We start from the raw sequence: 21,091 nt of genomic DNA, 5'->3' as shown, positions 1-21,091 counted from the left end.
AAAACTATGAGATGAGCCAGTAATGAAAGCTTTCCAGAATTGGCTTGAAATTTAATAGATAAAAAGAATAGTAGAACCCTGAGAAACATTTCAAGTGGAACATCAAATATTGATTCTACTTTGTTGGCATTTGGAATTTGATCAAAAGCTTTCTTGTCAAATAGTATTCCAACCGCAGGAACTACTGTTATGCCGTACTGCAAGTACAAGGGCTGTAAACTTCTGATACGATAACAGTCTGACACGATTATCATTTTTGTTGCATTTATTAGGAAACCGGATCCTTATGAAGTTGTGGAATGCATTGCTAGAGTTACTTATCTTTCAGTTTTCCTTATTATGTAATGTTCTAGTTGATCTAAACTGGAAATGTTTTACTTTATATTATTATTATGGTGTAAAACTTGGTTGCTTGTTTGCATTTTCTTTGTCATTTATAAATTTTCAATGAAGCTGCTTTGCAGGGGTGAGATCACATGTAGATGTTGGTGTAATTACTGGTGAAAAAAAGCGAAGAATCTCATTACTACATAAATATTGCTGATATTCATTTGTAAGTTTGACTTGTAGATTAGAAAAAAATATATCATCGTCACTGGAATTATAGGTGACTTTAAAAGTCTTATTGCTATTAGTGGAATTTGGCTGGAGTGCCAAGGCTGGTTACTGCATCAAGATATAAGAGATTTGGAAATTTGTGCTATGTTATTGGTGCCCTACAAGGCTTTTGGGGGCACACGAATCATGATCTCAGAATCAAGGTTAGTCTATTTGAAAGTATTCAGAACTATTATGTGATATTTTCATGTTTGATACCATAAAGCAGTTCTATGTTCCTCGTGAAACTCACTATACTGTACAAGTGTTAATGGATCTTATATAACTTCTAAGATGCTCTTGATTTAGGTCAATGAAGGTGAATGGGAAATATGTTCTCAAGTAACAGCTCGTGGCATTGGAAATGCAAAATACGTTGAACGAGGCATGAAAATCACCCAAATGTTGACCCTTGGAGGTGAAGTGTTCCTCTGTTCTTATTGTCACTTAGCATAATCACATGTATACTATGTCGACTTAGTTCTATTTTCTTGCAGTAATTCTTCAGGACTTCAATGGACTTCTAAGTTTCTACTAGGAAGTAGGCGTTTGAGATTTTAAAAGTAGGGTTGCCTTGTCTGTTAGAAGTGCCTTATGCTTGGTTTGATTTATTATTTGATGTATTCAATCTGGCCATTGCATTTGATGCAGACAATAAAGTTTTTTTTTTCTTGTTCAATAGTTTAGATTTAACAACTTATATGCTGTTGTTTTACGTTGATAACTTGTAGGGGCTTCCAAGATTGGCTTTCTGCCACTTATAGGAAGGGAAGAATATCTTGAGTTTAGGCTCAATTCATGTAATCTTTGTCTCTTTCTTTCATTGGTAGTGTAATAGTTCTTGAGTCCTTCAATCTAATAGCCTATTTCACTATTTATTCATTAGATTCAATCTGTTTTTCTGTATTGGTTTGATGTTTCTATCACACGTCCACCGCAACTTCAGTCATATCAGTATTTTTGGAAGCATGATTCTAAGGGTATTTACACTGTTAGAACAACATATTATTCAACTTTGCCAATACTCCATAATCTCATCTTTTCTTCGTGATTCACAGTTATTCTATCTCTCTCTCTCTCTCATCCACAGCCGGGCAGCGATCTCCCCCTTACGCCGGGAAGAAGAATTGTGGTTGTGGACAGAACTTGGAGCTGCTTAAGCATTTGTTTCTCTCCCCTAAAATTGTGAAACCACTCTCTTTCTGATATAAGGTCAGCATATTATTAGCTTAATGGATTCTATTGCTCTTGTAGATATAAGGTCACAAGTACATATTTCTGCTTCTCCTTTTGTCTCATGTGTGACGGCGAAATGTGAACATATTTTTTTTTTCATCCTTCTTCCTTCCCGTTAATCTATCTGGTAATATATACTTCTCCTGGGTTTGTAAGATTTAATGTCATTAGCTCATCATACATCTCATTTCATGATATTGATAAGATGAAACTTATGCACATGCTATATTGAATTCAGATTAATGAAAAAATTGGAAACTAGATCACAATATTCCTTCCATTATTGTGAATAATGAATATTTACATCCTTTATATATGGAAAGGTTATCATCTAGCTTCCATGGTTGTAATTGATACATTATTCACTGACTTTTCTTCTGATTTGTACTTGCCTATCTGTTGCTCTTCCTCAATTCTGTCAAGAAAATATGCTGGTTTTTTGGGTTTAGGTATATTTGAAGTTTGATTTGTTAGCATAGATAAAACATCTGACATGTGTGGTCGATCTGCTGGTTGGTCTTGTGCGCAGAGGAGACCAATATGAATGCATCTCAACACTTCATTTTGAGGGCAAGAACCATTCATGGTTTGATCCATTAGCTCTAAGCCTCTACCTTCACTCCACAGATCCCATGCCTGTAATAACAAGAGTTTCATACACATTGTCATGGTTGATTTGCACAATCTGGTTAGTGTTTAGTCGAATAGAATGAGAGCAACTTACAATTCCTATGAGGTTGAGTGGATATTCAGAACCATAGCTTTTATTATGCTTTTTACCACTCACAATCTCAAGTAGTAGAACCCCATAGCTGAAGACGTCCACTTTAGTTGAAACAATGCCTCTTAAAGCATACTCTGGAGCTATATAGCCACTGAAGTGAATTTTGTTGAATGTTCTAAAAATTTCAAGTGATGTAGATATAATACACACACAAACGTATGAACAAAACATGATTGATTTGGAGCTGAATATACTCACTATGTTCCAACAATTCTTCTTGTTCTTGCTTCTAATTCGTTCCTGCCAAATATTCTCGCCATGCCGAAATCAGAAATTTTTGGATTCATTTCAGCATCAAGCAAGATGTTACCTGCTTTCAAGTCTCTGTGAACTATCCTTAATCTTGAATATTTGTGAAGGTAAAGAAGTCCTTGAGAAATGCCTTCTATGATGTGGAGGCGTTTTTTCCAGTCCAATAAGTTCTTTTGAATAGGATCTGCTCCAGAAAATAATTAAAATAGTTGCATTTATATGTTTGTAGTTAGGACATAAAATTACTCTAAGCATAAGCTATAGGAGGAAAGTAAAAAATTTTGAAGTTCACAAACCAAAGAGAAAAGCATCCAAGCTTTTATTTTCCATAAACTCGTAGATCAGAATCTTCTCTTCTCTTTGAATGCAGCACCCAACTAGCCTGACAAGATTAGTGTGTTGCAGCTTTGCAATCAGTACGATTTCATTCCTAAATTCTGCTATTCCTTGCCCAGAATTTCTTGAAAGTCTTTTTACTGCTACTTGTAGGCCATCTTGTAATATTCCCTGAAAAAATAACAAATTTGTTAGAATATAGCTAAAAACTAATTAACCATTTCTGTTTATATATGTTTGCACCTTGTAAACTTGACCGAATCCACCTTCACCAAGCTTTTTAGTGGTTGAGAAATTATCCGTGGCAGAAGCTATGCTTTCAAACCTGAAAAAATTCAGTTCATGACTCTTCTTATCTCTCCTGACTTCATCTGTCGTTCTGGTTCGGCTAGAATCTGTCATGTTCTCTTCTGAGACACACAGTAGAATCTCCTGCTCTGCGTTGTACTCAGCTGCAAGTTCTAACAGGAAGTAATTAGCCAACACAGCTAGTGGCTGACACATTCTAAATATTTCTAGGAAGTTACCTGCTATTCTTTTTCTTCTTTGTATAAAGAAGTACATTAGTAATAATGTTGTGAGGAGAGCTACTAGCCCGGAAGCTGTTATGACAGGCCATATCCATCTCTTTGCTGCATTACCAAACATGTGTGTGATGTGTTTTTACTAAAGGCTTAGCATCGAGCTTAAGCAAACAGGTTAAGTGTAAGTGTATCTACCTTTCTTTCCTTCAAGAACATTTACAACTCTGGTTTCACCATTTTTATCTGTGATTAGCATTTCTTGATTCCATAGCTCACAGATAGTCTTGTTGGCACTAGTATAAGCATATGCTATGCAAGAACAATTATTCAGACATTTTTGCTTACAGTCGAAGTGACTAAAGTTGTAACTTTGATCAAGCTTTTGTCCTTCCTTAGACATGAATAGTTTCTTCTCCACAAAAAAATAGTTCTTTGACCGGCACTTTGGTAACTTTAGCTCCACACAACCGGGATCAGAATTGTAGGAACAAGAGCCGAACGGTGCTATCCCCTGTATTTCTAGTATTGAACCACTGGAATCCATTGTATAGCTTGATAAACTATGTACTTTAGTATTACTCATGGAATATAAGAAGTAATATTCCCCATCATTGGAGATGTAGCTAAAGTTGGGGTTGCCTTCATTTGATAACCGAGACACAAATTCAAAATGCCCCTTCTGCCAGATTCCACTTGTCCAATAAATGCTTCCCTTCCACCATATGACAAGTTGGCTGGTACTATTGAAACCAATGCCTATGGTAAGCGAAAAGGAGCCTCGAGCTGGGAGATTGTCATTTATCCATGAAGTGAGTGACCATGTCCGCTTATTGTTGTCATCAAGTCCAAGCTTCATTCCAGGCAGGAGTGTGTCTGTGGGATAATCAAAGCTTTGCCATAGAATCTGTTTTTCAGAACCATCTAAGTTTAACTCTTTTAAAACAAAATTCCCTGAATCTAATAGTGTTGCAGTCACATTGCTTGCTGCTTTAACAGAACTTAAAGCAATGGAGCTGCTACTGCCTCTGTTGTATGAAATTTCCAAGTTGCCAAATTTATCAATTGTAAGAACTCCGGATGCATCAGAAATCGGAAGATCTCTGTTGGCGACCCACACTACCTTGTTCTTGGCAATGGAGACAGGATTCTCATCCACTGTGTTGTACCATATTCCTAAATATCTGCTTCTTGAACTGCCAGGGCTGAAGAATCCCAACTTGAATATCTGATTAGATGAAATCAACTGATCAGAATCCTTGAGCTGTTGTCCTTGTAGTATTGTGTCTGTAAATGAATGAGAGGGATCAACAAACAGGAAATAATATGATAAACAGAGGAGGAAATAACTTGTTGCTTTGGTAGCCATAATTGAAATATTTCAGAAGAGAGGAAAAAGGTTTTACAATTTATGCAACAGTTAGTTGTTTATTTTGACTACAAACTTGTCAAACGGTGACTATTTCCATGCTTTCCTACTTCATATGAAGCTTCATTTAGGTTCAGTTCATACGGATAGTCAAATAACAGAAATTAATAAACTTTTAGCACTTCTAGATGCAGGTTGATCACTCTTCTTATCCCAAGAAAATAATTGTCAACATTCCATTTTCATTTCTTTTATTTTTTTGGTAGTAGTTAGTCGATCCCATAGCAGCTTAGAGCAATTTTATCCTAAGGTTATAAATAGTACAATTACATGTAGATGAATGAGCTGTTGCTGTTTAGAGTCCTAATTAGTAGGGATAAAGTACAATGAAGGGGCCGCATACGTCGCTACATCGAAGGACCAAGTCATAGCCAAATGGTACATCCACAGCCACCCATGGCTGATGAGGTAGATTCATCTAGCCGGGGGTCCAATCCAGTGGGGACATCCAAGTGCTTCAAACTTCGGCCGTGGATAGCTAGATAACACCCACCAATCCCATTGCATTGCTACCAGCCTTATAGGGAGTTCCTTTTCCCAGATGGGCTAGCTATCCCCTAGCTAAGGCCAAAGTTCTGTGAGCTCCCGGATGTCCTGCCCATTTGGAGTCGTATACATCTTACCATTCCAGGGTCAATCGAGCCTATGAACGGTCAAATGAATTGTTTTTCGAGCCTGTTGTCGATTATTCGATTGGTTTGTCCTTGTGCGAGTGCTTGGAATATCGGGTTTTGAGCTCTATGGACTCGATTGTGATGAGCCTCGTACAAACAAAGTTTTTCCTTAATTGAAATGTTGATTTCCTATTGTTTTGTAATCCTATGGTATAGTGATGGATCTTCGCTAGGCGGTCTTTTCCGGTAGTGCCATCCTCCCCGCTGGCTGTATGTGCGGGTTGTCCCTCGCTGCTGCGTTCTGTTAGGCGGCTATAGATTACAGGAACAAATGTAGTTGAATGAGACAACAGGTGGGTTACACGTTCCACTGTGCCGAGATGTGAGGTGCAGGTGGTGATGATCACCCTGGGGTATGTGTTAGCACCCTTGACAGGCACTCCAGGACCCGCCAACGCTCATGAAAACCCGGGTTGGTCCTCCATTCATCCGACTGGAGGTGTGGATAACAAGGCCACCTTCATAACCTTTTCCCTTCCGTCCCTATGTTGTAGTAAGGTGGGGAAATAGGCTTATGGTTTTTGGGGAAGTATTAATTTAGACTCTATGTACAAAATAGCATCAATATGGGCTTAATGTTTAAAATTTGTACCAATTTAGGTTTCGATAACGGAATGTGACACATCATTCATATTATTCCGTTAAGTTTTGTCAATTGTATGTGGAGAGAAATCAGAACTTAACGGAGTAATATGAATGACTTGTCATGTTCCGTTAAATTGGTAACCTTTTTTAAACGTTAAACTCATATTGGTGTTATTTTATACGTGGAGCCTAAATTGATACTTCCCAAAAATCATAGACCTATCCCTAATTAGTATTATGTTTTTTTTTAATCAAAATTAGTATTATGTTTTAGAGTCCTAATTAGGAATCATGCATTAATTAGTTTCCATCTAGGATATGTCTTAGTTATAGTGGTTTATGTCTATTTAGGATTCATGCATTAATTTGATTTCTGCAATAGTTAGTTACCATATAGGATAGGATAGGTCTTGATTTCTGCAATTAGTGGTGATTATTCTCTTTTTCCTACTTAGTTTTTGTTTCCTGTTCCTAATCAGTTGATATGTCTCTTCTATTTAAAGGGGATTATTAATTGAATAATATGAGTTGAAAATCCAATTAAAATCTAAAGAGATTGCAGAGTTCTCTGTTAACGAGCTCTTAACCGTTCCAACAAGATAGGTAAGAGAATTAAGACTTTTAAGCATTCTTTCCTAGACGATTTTAGGGCGCAATGTCCCATAACAAGATCCAAAACCCGTGTTACATCTTTAATATTTGCATGTTGGATCAATTTTACCCCTAACTAGTATGAAACCCTGTGATATACGTAAAATTTTATTATCTATTAAAACGTATGTATAAATGATAACATATAAAGTATAAATTATAGAAAATTATTCCATAAAGGGAAATTGGGCTTTGATAAAGTATGTATTAGTGATAACATATAAAGTATGTATTCGAGCTTGTTGTTTCCTTTTAATTATTCCATGAAAATTGCAAAGAAAAATACCTGAATAGATAACCAAAAAGAATTCTATGTGATGCACAAAAGTGATATAAACTAAATGAAAATTGAACTGTGACAATGTACTTAGATCAAAAGTGAAATGAACTTAAAAATAACAAAAAAATATACGAAACTATGAAGAATGAAAATTGAAAACGTTTCAATGTTTTTTAATAGACTCTTCGGATTTTCTTTGAACTAATTTCTTAATTATGAATTGTATCCATACAATTTTTTGAAAATGTTTACTTGAGTCATTTTCCAGTCTCTCTAAAAGTCAAGATTAAAACCTATATATACATAAATAAAAAATTTCAATAAAAATTTAATACTTAGAAAGAAAATTGATGTTAAGGTGCAACAACATGGAAAATATTATACAGAAGAACCATTTGAATTTTTGGATATTACTTCGTCTTGGAAAGTCTTATAGTTATAAATGTCCCATCACCGGGTTGAATAAGAATCCATTCATATCAACATCCATACCCATTAGTCAATTATGAAATGCTTGAAGTAAATCCAAGGTAAGTAGTGATGCCTAAAATCATTAGAAAAGAAACCTTTTTTTTTCTAATACCAGATTTGAAAGTAAACCCATCACAGCTGAATAGAAAGGAAATTTAACTTACAGTTGCAATGAAAAAGTACAAAACTGTTGTAGAAAGCCAAATCAGCAAGCTACTTTAGGTTGTCGGTGATCGAATGGAAGAAGAACCATATAGAAGAACCCTCCAAGAGTAAGTGTACATTTTAGAGCTGCTACTAACCTAAAAGTTATCTAAAGCTCGAGTAGGAATATTATCATCAAATCTCACTGTTTGAAACGGAGGCCGCCTGGACCGTTTAGGCCCCGTCCCGGCGCTGGAAATTGAGAATCCGCCACGATTTTCTTCAATTAATCCCTCTAAGAGTTTTATTGACTACTAAGTGATTTTTAGCCGTCTTGCTTCCGTTTAGGTACTACCTAAGCGACAATGAATAAAATCATTTTTTATTGTGAATTTATTTTTTTGGTTTATTATAATTCAATTTTAAGTTGTTTCAATTATATTGTTGTTGAAATGTTGATGCTTGCACATTTGTAAAGATATGTGTTATAAATATACATGTTTTGCTATATTAAATAATTTTATATTATTATTTTTAGATATTATAATACATATAAAACCATAATCACTGAAATATAAATGCAGACCAAAATCTCACAAGAGTTCATAATTAGGGGTATCAATATGGGTTTGCGGGTTGTAAACGTGTCCTGTCGATTTACTCAGGTGACCCATTTATCCCAACCCTGACCCAACCCATTTAATAAATGGGTCGACTCGGCACGATTCGTTTAAAAAGCGGATTGAACGTGTCAACCTGGCTAACCCATTTAATTTTGGAACTTCATACTAAAAAAAATATTCAACTAAACAAAATGAAAAAGAAAATAAAAACATGCATAATTGCATATGAAAAAATAAAATCCAATACAATGGTAATATTGTCACCATCACTTTCAATGGTAATATTGTCGATCTTTGCTCTATCTTCAATCTTAACTGAACCAACTTGGATAGTACTAGTCATCTACAAAATATAATTTTCTATCATTCTCATTTTACTAACCCAGTATCATGAACAAAGTGTAAAAACAATGAGAAACTAAAAAAACGAAACAAATAAATTCAGTATCTAATTTAATTAAAGCTAGTCAAACAAAGAATAGGAACCACGATAATAAAAAAAAAACAAAACAACTACCTAGGTTACCAATTTGATTACTATTAATTCAATTGATTATGAAATCCATGCCTTTGAGATCGAAACAAGAACAAATAGAAGTCAAGTTCAACCTTCTGGAATTTTTTTAGCATAGATGGTCTTTGATTATTAATGTGTATTTTGTTGGGTAATCCATGAATTTGTTGTGTAGTTATAGCCTACTACACTACACCATCATCAATCTAATTTTATTATAAAGAAAAGTTTAAAAACTTTTATAAGAAATAAAAATTTAGAGAACATAATTAACCTGGTTTAGATTGATAGCCTATTGTTTATTATTTTATATACCAAAGGAATAAAGCATATTAAAAACAACTACCCGGATTCTAGATTAAAGGAAAATATCACTATCCTAGAAAAATGAACTACTATTAGTCTACCAGAGTACAAAAGCCATCAAATCTCATGGTCTCTCAAAATCAATACCTAATTTCCTAGAATTTCTTAGGCTCGCAGTTTCGGATAAATGAGTGTAACCGACTAAAGCTGAATCTCATGGACATGAACAAGAGGCAAAAGACAATTTAAGTGGAAAATTAAATCAACAAAAGACTTACTTGTGGCTATATCAATGAAGAGAGGCAGGCAACACAAATTGTTAGGGAAAGAAAGTTGGAAACCTAACGTGTTCTGTAATCTACTAATCTGTATATATATATATATATATCTTAGGGTTAAAAATTAAAATTACTTTAATATCCATAAAACTTTTTTATATTTACATGATGGGTTATATGGATCGGGTTATATGGGTTCACGGGTTGGGTTGACACGACCCATAGACTCGTCTAAATTATATGGGTTACAACGAATTCGCGAGTCAACTCGCGACCCGATCCGTTTATTTTATGAGTTAGACGTGTCGATCCATTTATCTCAACCCTAATTCATTTAATTTTTGTGTTACGTGAATCGTGTTATCGTGTTGTGACCCATGTTCACAGCAATAAATAAATATAAATGTCAAAAATTTGAGAAAATGTCAAGTTGATAGATAGATTTTCTAAAAAATGAAAATTTGTTTGATAGCCCGATTCCTAAGTTTACACGCCCACAATCATATTGAAATAAAAAGAGGGAGATAGTATTTCTAATATAGTAATATATAATATTATTTTGAAAACATTGCATGAAGCACCAGTGGTCTAGTGGTAGAATAGTACCCTGCCACGGTACAGACCCGGGTTCGATTCCCGGCTGGTGCATTTCTTAGAGCTATGAGGATTTCAACGCCTCCTATGATGGATGGGGTCCATCTCTATCATCTAATTTCAGATGAAAACAGGTGTTTCTGAGCTCTTTCTTTTTCATTTCATACCTTTCCTAAATCTTTTTTCTTTATTTTTTTTAATTCCAATTTTAAACAGTTTCTATATTTTTTTTTTCTTTTTACATTTTCTTATCCTGTAATAATGAATCAAATTTTGTTTGAGCTGCACATTTTCTTATCAGGCTTTAAGACATTTGAGTCAACTAATTAAGTTTTTTCTTTCATCCGTAAGAAACTTGACAATAAAATAAAAAGAAAATAAACAAAATGCAGAAACTAATAGAACATATTTATATTATTTACCAATATAAATACAATAGGGATTAGTAGAACTTATTTATTATTGAATATTTTAAAATTTATTTATATATTTAAAGTTTAATTTTTTTTTTTAACATTTGAAAAGTAAAATTAAATTTTTTTTTATATACTTTATGAAATATATTAGGATCCAATATAATATCTTATTGTAATTTAAATGGATCAAATTAAGTTATAGGAATAATTAGGTTTTGACCGAATTACATGTTAAAAATAAATAACATCATATAAATCTTTAACATGGTCTAATATAATATATGCCCCTAACTTAAATCGAGTTAAGTTATGTAGGTGGTGTGAGGAAATTTGGATTGGGCTTGTTGGGTCCTTAATGTGCTCAGTGAAGGAATAGATACAGAGTAGTATGTAAACTTAAGTAAACAAATATGGATGAATTAATATCTTTTGAGTACTCTATATGTCACATCCGTGTACAAATTTCATAGTCTTTATGATATAATCCATACAACCGATTATCATACAATCAGTGTTTTCTGTTGTGTCCTAAGATATAAATGAAGGATTTAAAATATAATCCATAGGATTATTCTGTCTGTGCAAATGTTTTGGTGGAGAGGAAGAGTCGAACTAAGCACATGATCATACAATCATGAGTTTGTAAAGTAGTGCTTATTTTCATTTTCCATAAACGATAATATTAACAATGATATTTGTTGGAACATGAGCAGAAAATGGTAATGGATGAATGATATGAGAAACGAATACATGAATGCCTGAAGTGGAATTGGATTGAATAGATACCTAATTAGAATGGAGACGAGAATCAAAATTGGTGTGTGGAATTGTGTAATCATAATTGGGAAATTGAGAATGAGGTGGATTGACTATGTGTTGGGTGGTCATATGGGGCTGCTGAGGCATGAAGCTCGAGAAGACAAATGCTGGTTGCGACAATGAGGTCACAGGATCTGGCAGATTAGGCGATGGAAGAGAGACACTAGACATAGTCGACTCCGGCAGGTATGTAGACGCAAACAGCTGAGGAATGGGCGGAGGTTGCTGATGGTTATTTAGTTGCTGGGAGGAAATTGATTGAGCATTATTTGGTAAATCACCGAATGGCGAATTGAATACGTATTGAGTGACTAACGGGATGACAAACGACGACGCGTTATCAGATATCATCGTATACTCTGGTGAGGCAGAGGTGGAAGACGATGGAAACATGGTGGTGGCAACGGAGGTATATTTTCGACGGACAGAATAGGGTGAGGGCCAGAACCGGCTTGTGATACCATGTTGTAGTGTTTGAAATTTGAGAGTGTAAAAATTATGTAGAGGGTAAAGTCTATAAAAATTCTTGTGCTTTCACGTATTATCAAACTAGTACCTGATTTTTTTTTATCCAAAAGGTGACTGAGCATTTTCGTTTTGTCAAAAAGATGATTGTGGTTTTTCGTTTTACTAAAAATAAGGATCTTAAACTTAAAACGAGCGTTAACAACCTTAAAATTGAAAAATTAAAAGACTTATGATATTCTATGCAATTTTAATTTTTCAATTTTTTTAATTTTGATGTCATTTAGGTAGTGTTTGGTGAGGAGCGATAAAATGAATGTTTTAGAGAAAGAAAACTCCGAAAATAATGATTTTGAAAAATGAAAAATTTGGTTCCATAGTAAATGTGGTAGTAAACAACTTTAATTCTTGGAATTTTTCATTTTGAGGTCATTAACGGTAATTTTTATAGTAGCAAACTAAAATATTCTCGTTTTTAGAAAAACGAAAAAACTCAGTCCTTTTGAATAATTTTTTTTTTCAAATACAAGTTTGACAATACGTAAAAGCATATCGGTTTTTTTTAGACTTTATCCTAATGCATATTATCACTAAATCGTATAGTTACAGATATTGGAAGTATAAATACAAAGGATAAGGCTTGATGATATAATCAGGAGTAAATAAAAAGACTAGTTAAATTATAAGTATTTACTTTGACTCAATATAAACTCTTGTCAAAGTGTAAAAAAAAAATTGTAAAGAGTCCGAAAACACCAGCCGATTAGCATAAAAAGACACAGCTTCATTTCTTGTGATTCGTTCTAAAAGTACTGAATCATCACCAGTTTCATCCTCAGCTTCATCACTCTATAAATTAATAATTATTAATAATTATTAATTAATTAATATCTCTATAAATTGATAAAATTTTACGATCCCAACATTATTAATTTATATATGTAAAACAAAATAAAAATTTGTTTGTCAAAAGTTTTTATGGAAAATGGAAATGAGAAAAAGCATTGTCAGGCCATTCAACTTTCATTTTTTTTGTTTATTAAGCTCTTGATTTTTTATTTGAATACATTAAACTTTTGACCATTTATTTTTTATCTCATTAAACCATTAATGACAAAAAAAATGTAACTTTGAATATAAAATTCGATTAATAAACTGTTATTCATTGCAACTGCATTCAAAATTTATATTTTTCACTATTTGAAAACAGTTTTGAATGTGTAATTTAGTTATAAGAAAATTGTAAAAACTTTAATTCAAACTGTAATTTTTTTTTGAATTATTTCAAATACATATAAAGTTAATAATGTATTTTTAACAGAATTACATATTCACAACTTACTAATTTAGTCATCAAAGATTTAATAAGACCAAAAATAAAAAAATTATAAATTTAATGTGTCCAAATAAAAAATTAAAGGGTTAATGAACCAAAAAAATAAAAAAACAATAGGGGTCCAATGATGCTTTTTACCATGGAAATGGATTGGTCATGGGTGTAATTTATCCAACAAATAATGCATCCACGTTTACAACGAGACTCACTATTTCACATTTTTGTTTTAGAAAAAAAAAAAAAAAACAGAAAACTGCAGCCTACCCGTGAAACATGAAAGTTTCCAGGTCAGGTAGGACCCAACTTTGTACTCCTACCAATCTGTACCGTTCATCAACTAACCCATTCCCTCCTCTCTTTTTCTTTTGCAATTATTATTTCCTTCTTCTTTTTTTTTTTTTATAATTAAATCTTCATTTCCACTCCAAATTCAGTCCAACCCGCCTCCTTCATCAATCAAACACTTCCAGATAGCTACATTCCAACATCTTTCCTCCAACCCACAAAATTTCCGTAATTCCTACTCCATTCCCACTTTCAATTTCACCTCTCTGCAAGTAAAGTCGTCATCTTCATCCCTTAATCGATTCAAACCAGAAGAAGAAAGAAGCACAACGATTTGATCTTTATTCAGGTCACAAGTTCATAATCATGGGCTCTGATTCGATTTTGAACTCAACCAAACCCACTCAGCTCCCAACTCAAGAAGAAGAAGAAACAACCATTCATTCCGCTGCTCTTCTCTCTTTCAATACTGATTCCGATTCTTCAAATCCTACTCAGAAACCTACGACCACAATCGTCTTCATCTCGCTTCTTTTAGTCACTTGCATTGCTCTCTCCGCCGCCTCCGCTTTCGCTTTCCTCTTCTTTTCAACTACTCCGATTCAGCAATCATCTTCCCTAGAAACGACTTCGCGCCCGTTGACCAAGCTCACCCGTCCTGTCGTGATTTTAGTTTCTTCCGATGGGTTTCGATTCGGGTACCAATTTAAAACTCCGACGCCGAATATTCACCGTCTGATTAACAACGGGACTGAAGCAGAAACAGGTTTAATTCCGGTGTTTCCTACTCTTACTTTCCCTAATCATTACTCTATTGTCACTGGGCTTTACCCTGCTTACCATGGAATTATCAATAATTATTTCGTTGATCCGAATTCCGGCGATGTTTTCACGATGAGAAGCCACGAGCCCAAGTGGTGGCTCGGTGAGCCGTTGTGGGAAACTGTGGCTAATCATGGATTAAAAGCTGCAACTTATTTTTGGCCTGGGTCTGAGGTTCATAAAGGTTCTTGGAATTGCCCTGATGAGTATTGTATGTTTTATAATGGTTCAGTTCCGTTTGAGGAACGAGTAGATAAGGTTTTGAGCTATTTTGATTTGCCTAATAGTGAAATTCCTTCGTTTATGACACTCTATTTTGAAGATCCTGATCATCAAGGTCACCAAGTTGGGCCTGATGATCCTCAGATAACAGAAGCTGTTGCTAATATTGATAATATGATTGGGAGATTGATTAATGGGTTAGAAAAAAGAGGGATGTTTGAGGATGTTAATGTTATTATGGTTGGTGATCATGGAATGGTTGGTACTTGTGATAAAAAATTGATCTTCCTAGATGATTTAGCTTCCTGGATTGAAATTCCAGCTGATTGGGTTCAATCCTATTCTCCATTACTGGCAATTCGCCCCCCTTCAGGTTCGGTTTTATCCGATGTTGTTTCAAAGATGAATGAAGCATTGCAGTCAGGAAAAGTACAGAATGGGAAGTATATGAAAGTTTATCTTAAGGAGGATCTGCCTAGCAGGCTTCATTATGTTGCAAGTGATCGAATTTCGCCAATTATCGGGTTGATTGAAGAGGGTTTTAAGGTAGAACAGAAGAGAACGAAGCGACAAGAGTGTGGAGGAGCTCATGGTTATGACAATGCTGTGTTCTCCATGAGGACCATCTTCATTGGCCATGGTCCACAGTTTGCAAGAGGGAAAAAGGTTCCATCTTTCGAAAATGTTCAGATATATAACATGATAACTTCAATTCTCAATATTCAGGGTGCTCCAAATAACGGGTCTCTCTCATTCGCAAGAAACGTTCTTTTGCCTAGTCATTAGTTATCGTTTATAACCATTGCCATAAGTACATTTCGGCTATGAAGCCACACGAGCTCATACATCTATTCCTCATTGCAGATAGATGTGAATTGTATGTTTTGCCTGTGCATAAGTAGTTAAACTATTGGTTGGTTTCAAACTTTTCATATGTTAAGAGATGCACACATATGAGTCAAACCTAGCAAGTAGTTCGTAGTTGTAGTTGTCGATTTTGTGTAAATCCGAATTGAAAGCAATAACTTTTACATTATTTGGCTGCTTTACTCTATTTATCTTACAGATATTGGATGCAAAACTAAAACTTACATATCCTGTGTTCAGATGTGCCTGTTTAATGCCTAGTTTGAGTGCTTCTTAGCAGTCGCAGCTCTCTGGAAAATTGGCAATTCCGCCCGAATTTCTCACCTTTATTAAACTAATTTGTGCTTATTCTTCTGCTACTACCATAGTGTTTCAGCAAATAATGCAGGTACGAACCCGAACTTGTAGGTGTTACTGCATTTGGTTGTTCGGTACATGGGGTTTCCGCTCGCATGGTTTACTTCTGTGTTATCACATTAGATTATAGGAACAGATGATTCATTCAATAGAAATCTTCAGAATATGTGAATAGAGTTTGATTATTATGTTACTGACCTCTGAATGTGATAGAAGTAGAACATTGCAGCCTTACAAGAAGGATAATTTTCTAGTTGTTTGTGATGATATGATGTATAAACTGTTTTGAGCAGATATGGGGTTGTGAGAGGATTCTTGTTATGTGGTAATCATCATCTTGGGAACTACTTGTGGTAATCATGGAAACAATTACTATTGTTTATTATTACATTGCTGGTATAGTCCAAGTTTGCAATTTTGTCAGTTGGGTTGACTCTCTGATATGATTACACGATTTTCAGAGACAATCCGCTTGACACAGTTATATTTTTTTGTTGCATTTATATCGTATAATAAGATTGCGACACGAATATGAGTGCAACATGTTTGTTAGAGAGCTATCCTTGATATTTCACTAATGTTGCCTATAATCAAAGATGAGTTAAAATAAAGATGATATTTTAATCGAGTTTAATAAATAAATTTTTTTATACTAAGTACGGGTTTAACTTGTGTTATTAGAGTTAATTGAAAGATCTAATCAATAATCAACAAAAAGTTGAAAGGATGAAAGAGCTCAAGACGCTTTTGCCTATTCGATTTACACAAGTAGAAGTGGTAGTCAAATTTCAAAGAAACCATCATGTTTTGTTGGCACAAGGATTGCCACACAACTACTTTTTCTTTATTCCCAATTCAATTATTCAAATAACATATTTATCATCCTTCTTTTCAAGAATATACTCTCAAAAACGACATTTTGCGTATGCTCATCAAATTTATAGCTTCAGTGTACCCATGTCATGCAGCAAAAAAAAAAAAAAAAAAAATCCCTTTTTACATGCTCTTTTGCATTATATCAAAATATATCCAAACAGTAGCCATAACTAATTACAAAATTTAGTAAAAAAAAAAACAGTTTTTTAATTAAGAATCAGCGACAAGAATATCCATCACCAATAACATTAGGTGTCGTTTGGTTCACGGAATGGAATAGAATTGAATAGAATAGTTATTCCTTATTAATAGAATAGGAGAGAATAGAATAATTATTCTTATTAATAGAATAGGAGAGAATAGAATAATCATTCTTTAGGAATGTCTATTACTATGTTTGGTTAAAAGAAGGGTAAATTACAAATAAAACCCATATGGTTTCACTAATTTTCATATAAAGGATTGCGGTTTACTTTTTGTCAAAACGAGGCTTGATGTTTAACACTTTTAATAATGCTATTAAAACTATCTTTAACGACCTGAAAATGAAAATTTTCAAGAATTAAAGTTGTTCAATGTCATATTTTCTATGAAACTACATTTTCGATTTTAGAAAATCATTTTTTTTGGAATTTTCTCTCTCTAAACATTATCTTTCTCTCTCTTTACCAAGCATCATCTAAATAAATAAAAGTTGAAGAATTAAAGTTGCTTAGAATATTACTAGTTCTTAAAATATGTCATTTTTGAAATCGTCAAGGGTGATTTTAATACTATCAATTGAAAAAGTCCTTATTTTGCTAAAGTTGAAAACCTCAATCCTCGTTTTGACAAAAAGTAAACCACAGTCCTTTATCTGAAAATTAGTGAAACCATATGAGTTTTATTTGAAATTTATCCTTAAAAGAATGAAATATATTGAAATAACTAGTTTTATATGTCAAAAGACATCATTATTCTCAAGTTTAATTTATTAGTTATTTAAAACAGTAAAAACTTGATAAAAACAAAAAAAAACTATAAAAACGCAAAAATAAAAAAAATATAGAATCATCATTATGATCGTTCCCACCTTCCATTTGGATCACCCCACCCTCTGGTGGTTGATCCTTGGAGGAAGTGGTTCTCGCTATTGTGTCACGAATCACATCGGCGTTAGCCTTCACAAATTTGAACAACTTAGTTTGAGCTATTATGTCCCTAATCACATCAACATTAGCCACCAAGGCTTCACACAATTCCACACCGACTACTGTGGCCGTCGATGATACCTTGGCCTCTGATGTGTTCACGCCTCCATTTTTTTCGTTGGAGTTTCAACATTGCCTCCTCTAGGTTATTAATGTGCTTGCTATTTTCCACAGCCTCTGCCGAATTCATTTCTCCAATTTTTCTTTAAAGTTCAAACATTGCCTCTTTTTTGTCCTCTAACACCATCGTGGTTAGATTCTCTAATTCAAGTTCACCCAAGCGCCTCTTAAGGGCTTCCATCCGTTTAAAGCCATTGCTTGCCATAACGTTTGTCAGTTACCGCTTTCCGACTCTGATACCAAATGTCACGGGACCAACCCGATGGACCTGTGTGGCGCTCATTTAACCCTTCAGAAGTAAGCCAGCCACTAGATATAATTCACCTTATCTGCAATATTCACACGCAGGGGTTAGATATCGGCCATATATCCGAGATATAAATGTCACAACAATAATACAATCATAAGATAATCAAGCATATTCACATACAATCATAGGCAACACATAAGGGACACTTCCGTAAGGTCTCATCTCGTAGTAGTAGTAGGAGGGCAACTACTAGAGATGGTGGAATACAAACACACCTAGTGACAAGTCCAAAGACTACAGATCACTCTCCTATAGTGTTCCTTATACCAAGTCGAGGCCTAGAGCCAACCACCGTTACAATGTTTCATTCAACACTATAGGCACTCTCCTGTTACATAATATGATTACAAGGATTTTCCACCCTTTACACAAAGTTCATTCATTGTAATCGAATCCTTAGGAATTTTAAGTTCTCTTTATTCCTCCTCAGATTTTTTATAGAGATACAAATTTCACCATTGTTGAGATACAATCATGAATTTTTATAGAGATACAAATTTCACCATTGTTGAGGAGACGTTGAAAAGAATTTGGAACTGTATCAATATGGATAAGAGTATCAATATGGATAAGATACTGGATATCCAGTATTCATTATTAAGAATGGAGCAAAACCATGGTCATCAAACCTCCTCGAAGTCTAATGAAGGATGTACCAACCACAATCGTCTTCATCTCCCTCCTTTTACTCGCTTGCATTGCTCTCTCCGCCGCCTCCGCAACTACTCCGATTCAGCAATCATCTTCCCTAGAAACGACGTCGCGCCCATTGACCAAGCTCAGACGTCCTGTCGTGCTTTTGGTTTCTTCCGATGGGTTCCGATTCGGGTACCAATTCAAAACTCCGACGCCCAACATCACCGTCTGATCAACAACGGGACTGAAGCAGAAACAGGTTTAATTCCGGTATTTCCTACTCTTACTTTACCTAATCATTACTCAATTGTAACCGGGCTTTACCCTGCTTACCATGGAATTATCGATAATGATTTCGTCGATCCAAAAACCGGCGATGTTTTCACGATGAGAAGCCATGAACCCAAGTGGTGGCTCGGTGAGCCATTGTGGGAAACTGTGGCTAATCATGGATTAAAAGCTGCAACTTATTTTTGGCCTGGGTCTGAGGTTCATAAAGGTTCTTGGAATTGCCCTGATAAGTATTGTATGTTTTATAATGGTTCAGTTCCATTTGAGGAACGAGTAGATAAGGTTTTGAGCTATTTTGATTTGCCTAATAGTGAAATTCCTGTGTTTATGACTCTCTATTTTGAAGATCCTGATCATCAAGGTCACCAAGTTGGACCTGATGATCCTCGTTTAACAGAAGCTGTTACTAATATTGATAACATGATTGGTAGATTGATTAATGGGTTAGAAAAAAGAGGGGTTTTTGAGGATGTTCATGTTATTATGGTTGGTGATCATGGAATGGTTGGTACTTGTGATAAAAAATTGATCTTCCTAGATGATTTAGCTTCCTGGATTGAAATTCCAGCTGATTGGGTTCAATCCTATTCTCCATTACTTGCAATTCGCCCCCCTTCAGGGTGGATACTATCCGATGTTGTTTCAAAGATGAATGAAGCATTGCAGTCAGGAAAAGTACAGAATGGGAAGTATATGAAAGTTTATCTTAAGGAGGATTTGCCTAGCAGGCTTCATTATGTTGCAAGTGATAGAATTTCACCGATTATTGGGCTGATTGAAGAGGGTTTTAAGGTGGAACAGAAGAGAACGAAGCAACAAGAGTGTGGAGGAGCTCATGGTTATGACAATGCTGTGTTCTCCATGAGAACTATCTTCATTGGCCATGGTCCACAGTTTGCAAGAGGGAAAAAGGTTCCATCTTTCGAAAATGTTCAGATATATAACATGATAACTTCAATTCTCAATATTCAGGGTGCTCCGAATAACGGGTCTCTATCATTCGCAAGAAACGTTCTTTTGCCTAGTCATTAGTTATAGTTTGTAACCATTGCCATAAGTACATTTCGGCTATGAAGCCACACGAGCTCATTCGTCTATTCCTCATTGTGGATAGATGTGAATTACTATGTGTTTTGCCTGTGCAGAAGTAGTTAAACTACTGGTTGGTTCAAACTTTTCATTATGTTAAGAGATGTACACTTACGAGTCAAACCTAGCAAGTAGTTCCGTAGTTGTAGTTGTCGATTTTGTGTAAATCCGAATTGAAACCAATAACTTTTACATTCTTTTGCTGCTTTACTCTATTTATCTTACAGATATTGGATGCAAAACTAGAACTTACATATCCTTTGTGTTCACATGTGGCTGATTTTTTGGTGATTGCCTAATTTAAGTGCTTTTAGCAGTCGCGGCTCTCGGGAAAATTGGCAATTCTGTCCCAATTTCTCACCTTTATTAAACTAATTTGTGCTTACTCTTCTGCTACCATAGTGTTTCAGCAAGTAATGCAGGTACGTACGATACGAACCCGAACTTGTAGGTGTTACTGCGTTTGCTTGTTCAGTACATGAGGTTTGAGCTATCATGGTTTACTTTTCTGTTATAACATTAGATGATTCATTCAAATCTTGTGGACTTATTGGACATGAATATGCAATCATGGAATATGCTTTCTTAATAGAGTTTGATAGTGATAACAATATATTACACTGATGCATTATGTCATGGTCCTCTGATTTCTAGATGTAATCATGTTTAACGTTTTAGTTTATCATAGATCATATATCACGATAATGACATGTTT

General features: G+C 34.7%; 3 protein-coding genes, 1 long non-coding RNA gene and 2 other non-coding genes across 10 annotated transcripts; 5 read left to right on the top strand and 1 right to left on the bottom strand.

The window, feature by feature from the left end:
- Positions 1–472: 472 nt before the first annotated feature.
- Positions 473–1,212, top strand: LOC136202378 (uncharacterized). The gene is made up of 4 exons (XR_010674427.1): positions 473–553; positions 636–761; positions 907–1,015; positions 1,095–1,212. It is a non-coding gene; the product is annotated as an uncharacterized lncRNA (long non-coding RNA).
- Positions 1,213–2,092: 880 nt separating this feature from the next.
- Positions 2,093–5,096, bottom strand: LOC136204233 (G-type lectin S-receptor-like serine/threonine-protein kinase CES101). Of its 5 annotated transcripts, none has more exons than XM_065995446.1 (7): positions 3,925–5,096; positions 3,733–3,837; positions 3,449–3,666; positions 3,166–3,376; positions 2,816–3,053; positions 2,558–2,708; positions 2,093–2,469 (listed from the first exon to the last, which is right to left on the bottom strand). In XM_065995446.1, the coding sequence occupies exons 1-7, from the start codon at positions 5,093–5,095 to the stop codon at positions 2,161–2,163; spliced, it is 2,403 nt and encodes an 800-aa protein (XP_065851518.1). In that variant the 5' UTR covers position 5,096; the 3' UTR covers positions 2,093–2,160. The 5 variants fall into 5 exon arrangements, 4 of the variants coding, with proteins under 4 accessions (XP_065851518.1, XP_065851519.1, XP_065851516.1 ...); XM_065995447.1 differs by having other exon boundaries at positions 3,449–3,657; XM_065995444.1 differs by having other exon boundaries at positions 3,449–3,837.
- A 5,162-nt stretch (positions 5,097–10,258) lies between these two features.
- On the top strand, positions 10,259–10,329 carry TRNAG-GCC (transfer RNA glycine (anticodon GCC)). Its single transcript has one exon. It is a non-coding gene; the product is annotated as a tRNA-Gly (tRNA).
- A 7-nt stretch (positions 10,330–10,336) lies between these two features.
- Positions 10,337–10,423, top strand: LOC136204482 (small nucleolar RNA snoR114). The gene has a single exon (XR_010675324.1). It is a non-coding gene; the product is annotated as a small nucleolar RNA snoR114 (small nucleolar RNA).
- Positions 10,424–13,716: 3,293 nt separating this feature from the next.
- Positions 13,717–15,676, top strand: LOC136202865 (uncharacterized). The gene has a single exon (XM_065993803.1). The coding sequence runs from the start codon at positions 13,963–13,965 to the stop codon at positions 15,424–15,426; it is 1,464 nt and encodes a 487-aa protein (XP_065849875.1). The 5' UTR covers positions 13,717–13,962; the 3' UTR covers positions 15,427–15,676.
- A 3,054-nt stretch (positions 15,677–18,730) lies between these two features.
- On the top strand, positions 18,731–20,645 carry LOC136203739 (uncharacterized). The gene has a single exon (XM_065994960.1). The coding sequence runs from the start codon at positions 18,835–18,837 to the stop codon at positions 20,317–20,319; it is 1,485 nt and encodes a 494-aa protein (XP_065851032.1). The 5' UTR covers positions 18,731–18,834; the 3' UTR covers positions 20,320–20,645.
- Positions 20,646–21,091: the final 446 nt, after the last annotated feature.

Source organism: Euphorbia lathyris, chromosome 8, assembly GCF_963576675.1.
Source record: "Euphorbia lathyris chromosome 8, ddEupLath1.1, whole genome shotgun sequence".
Lineage (NCBI taxonomy): Eukaryota > Viridiplantae > Streptophyta > Magnoliopsida > Malpighiales > Euphorbiaceae > Euphorbia > Euphorbia lathyris.
This window is presented reverse-complemented; position numbering and strand designations above follow the sequence as displayed.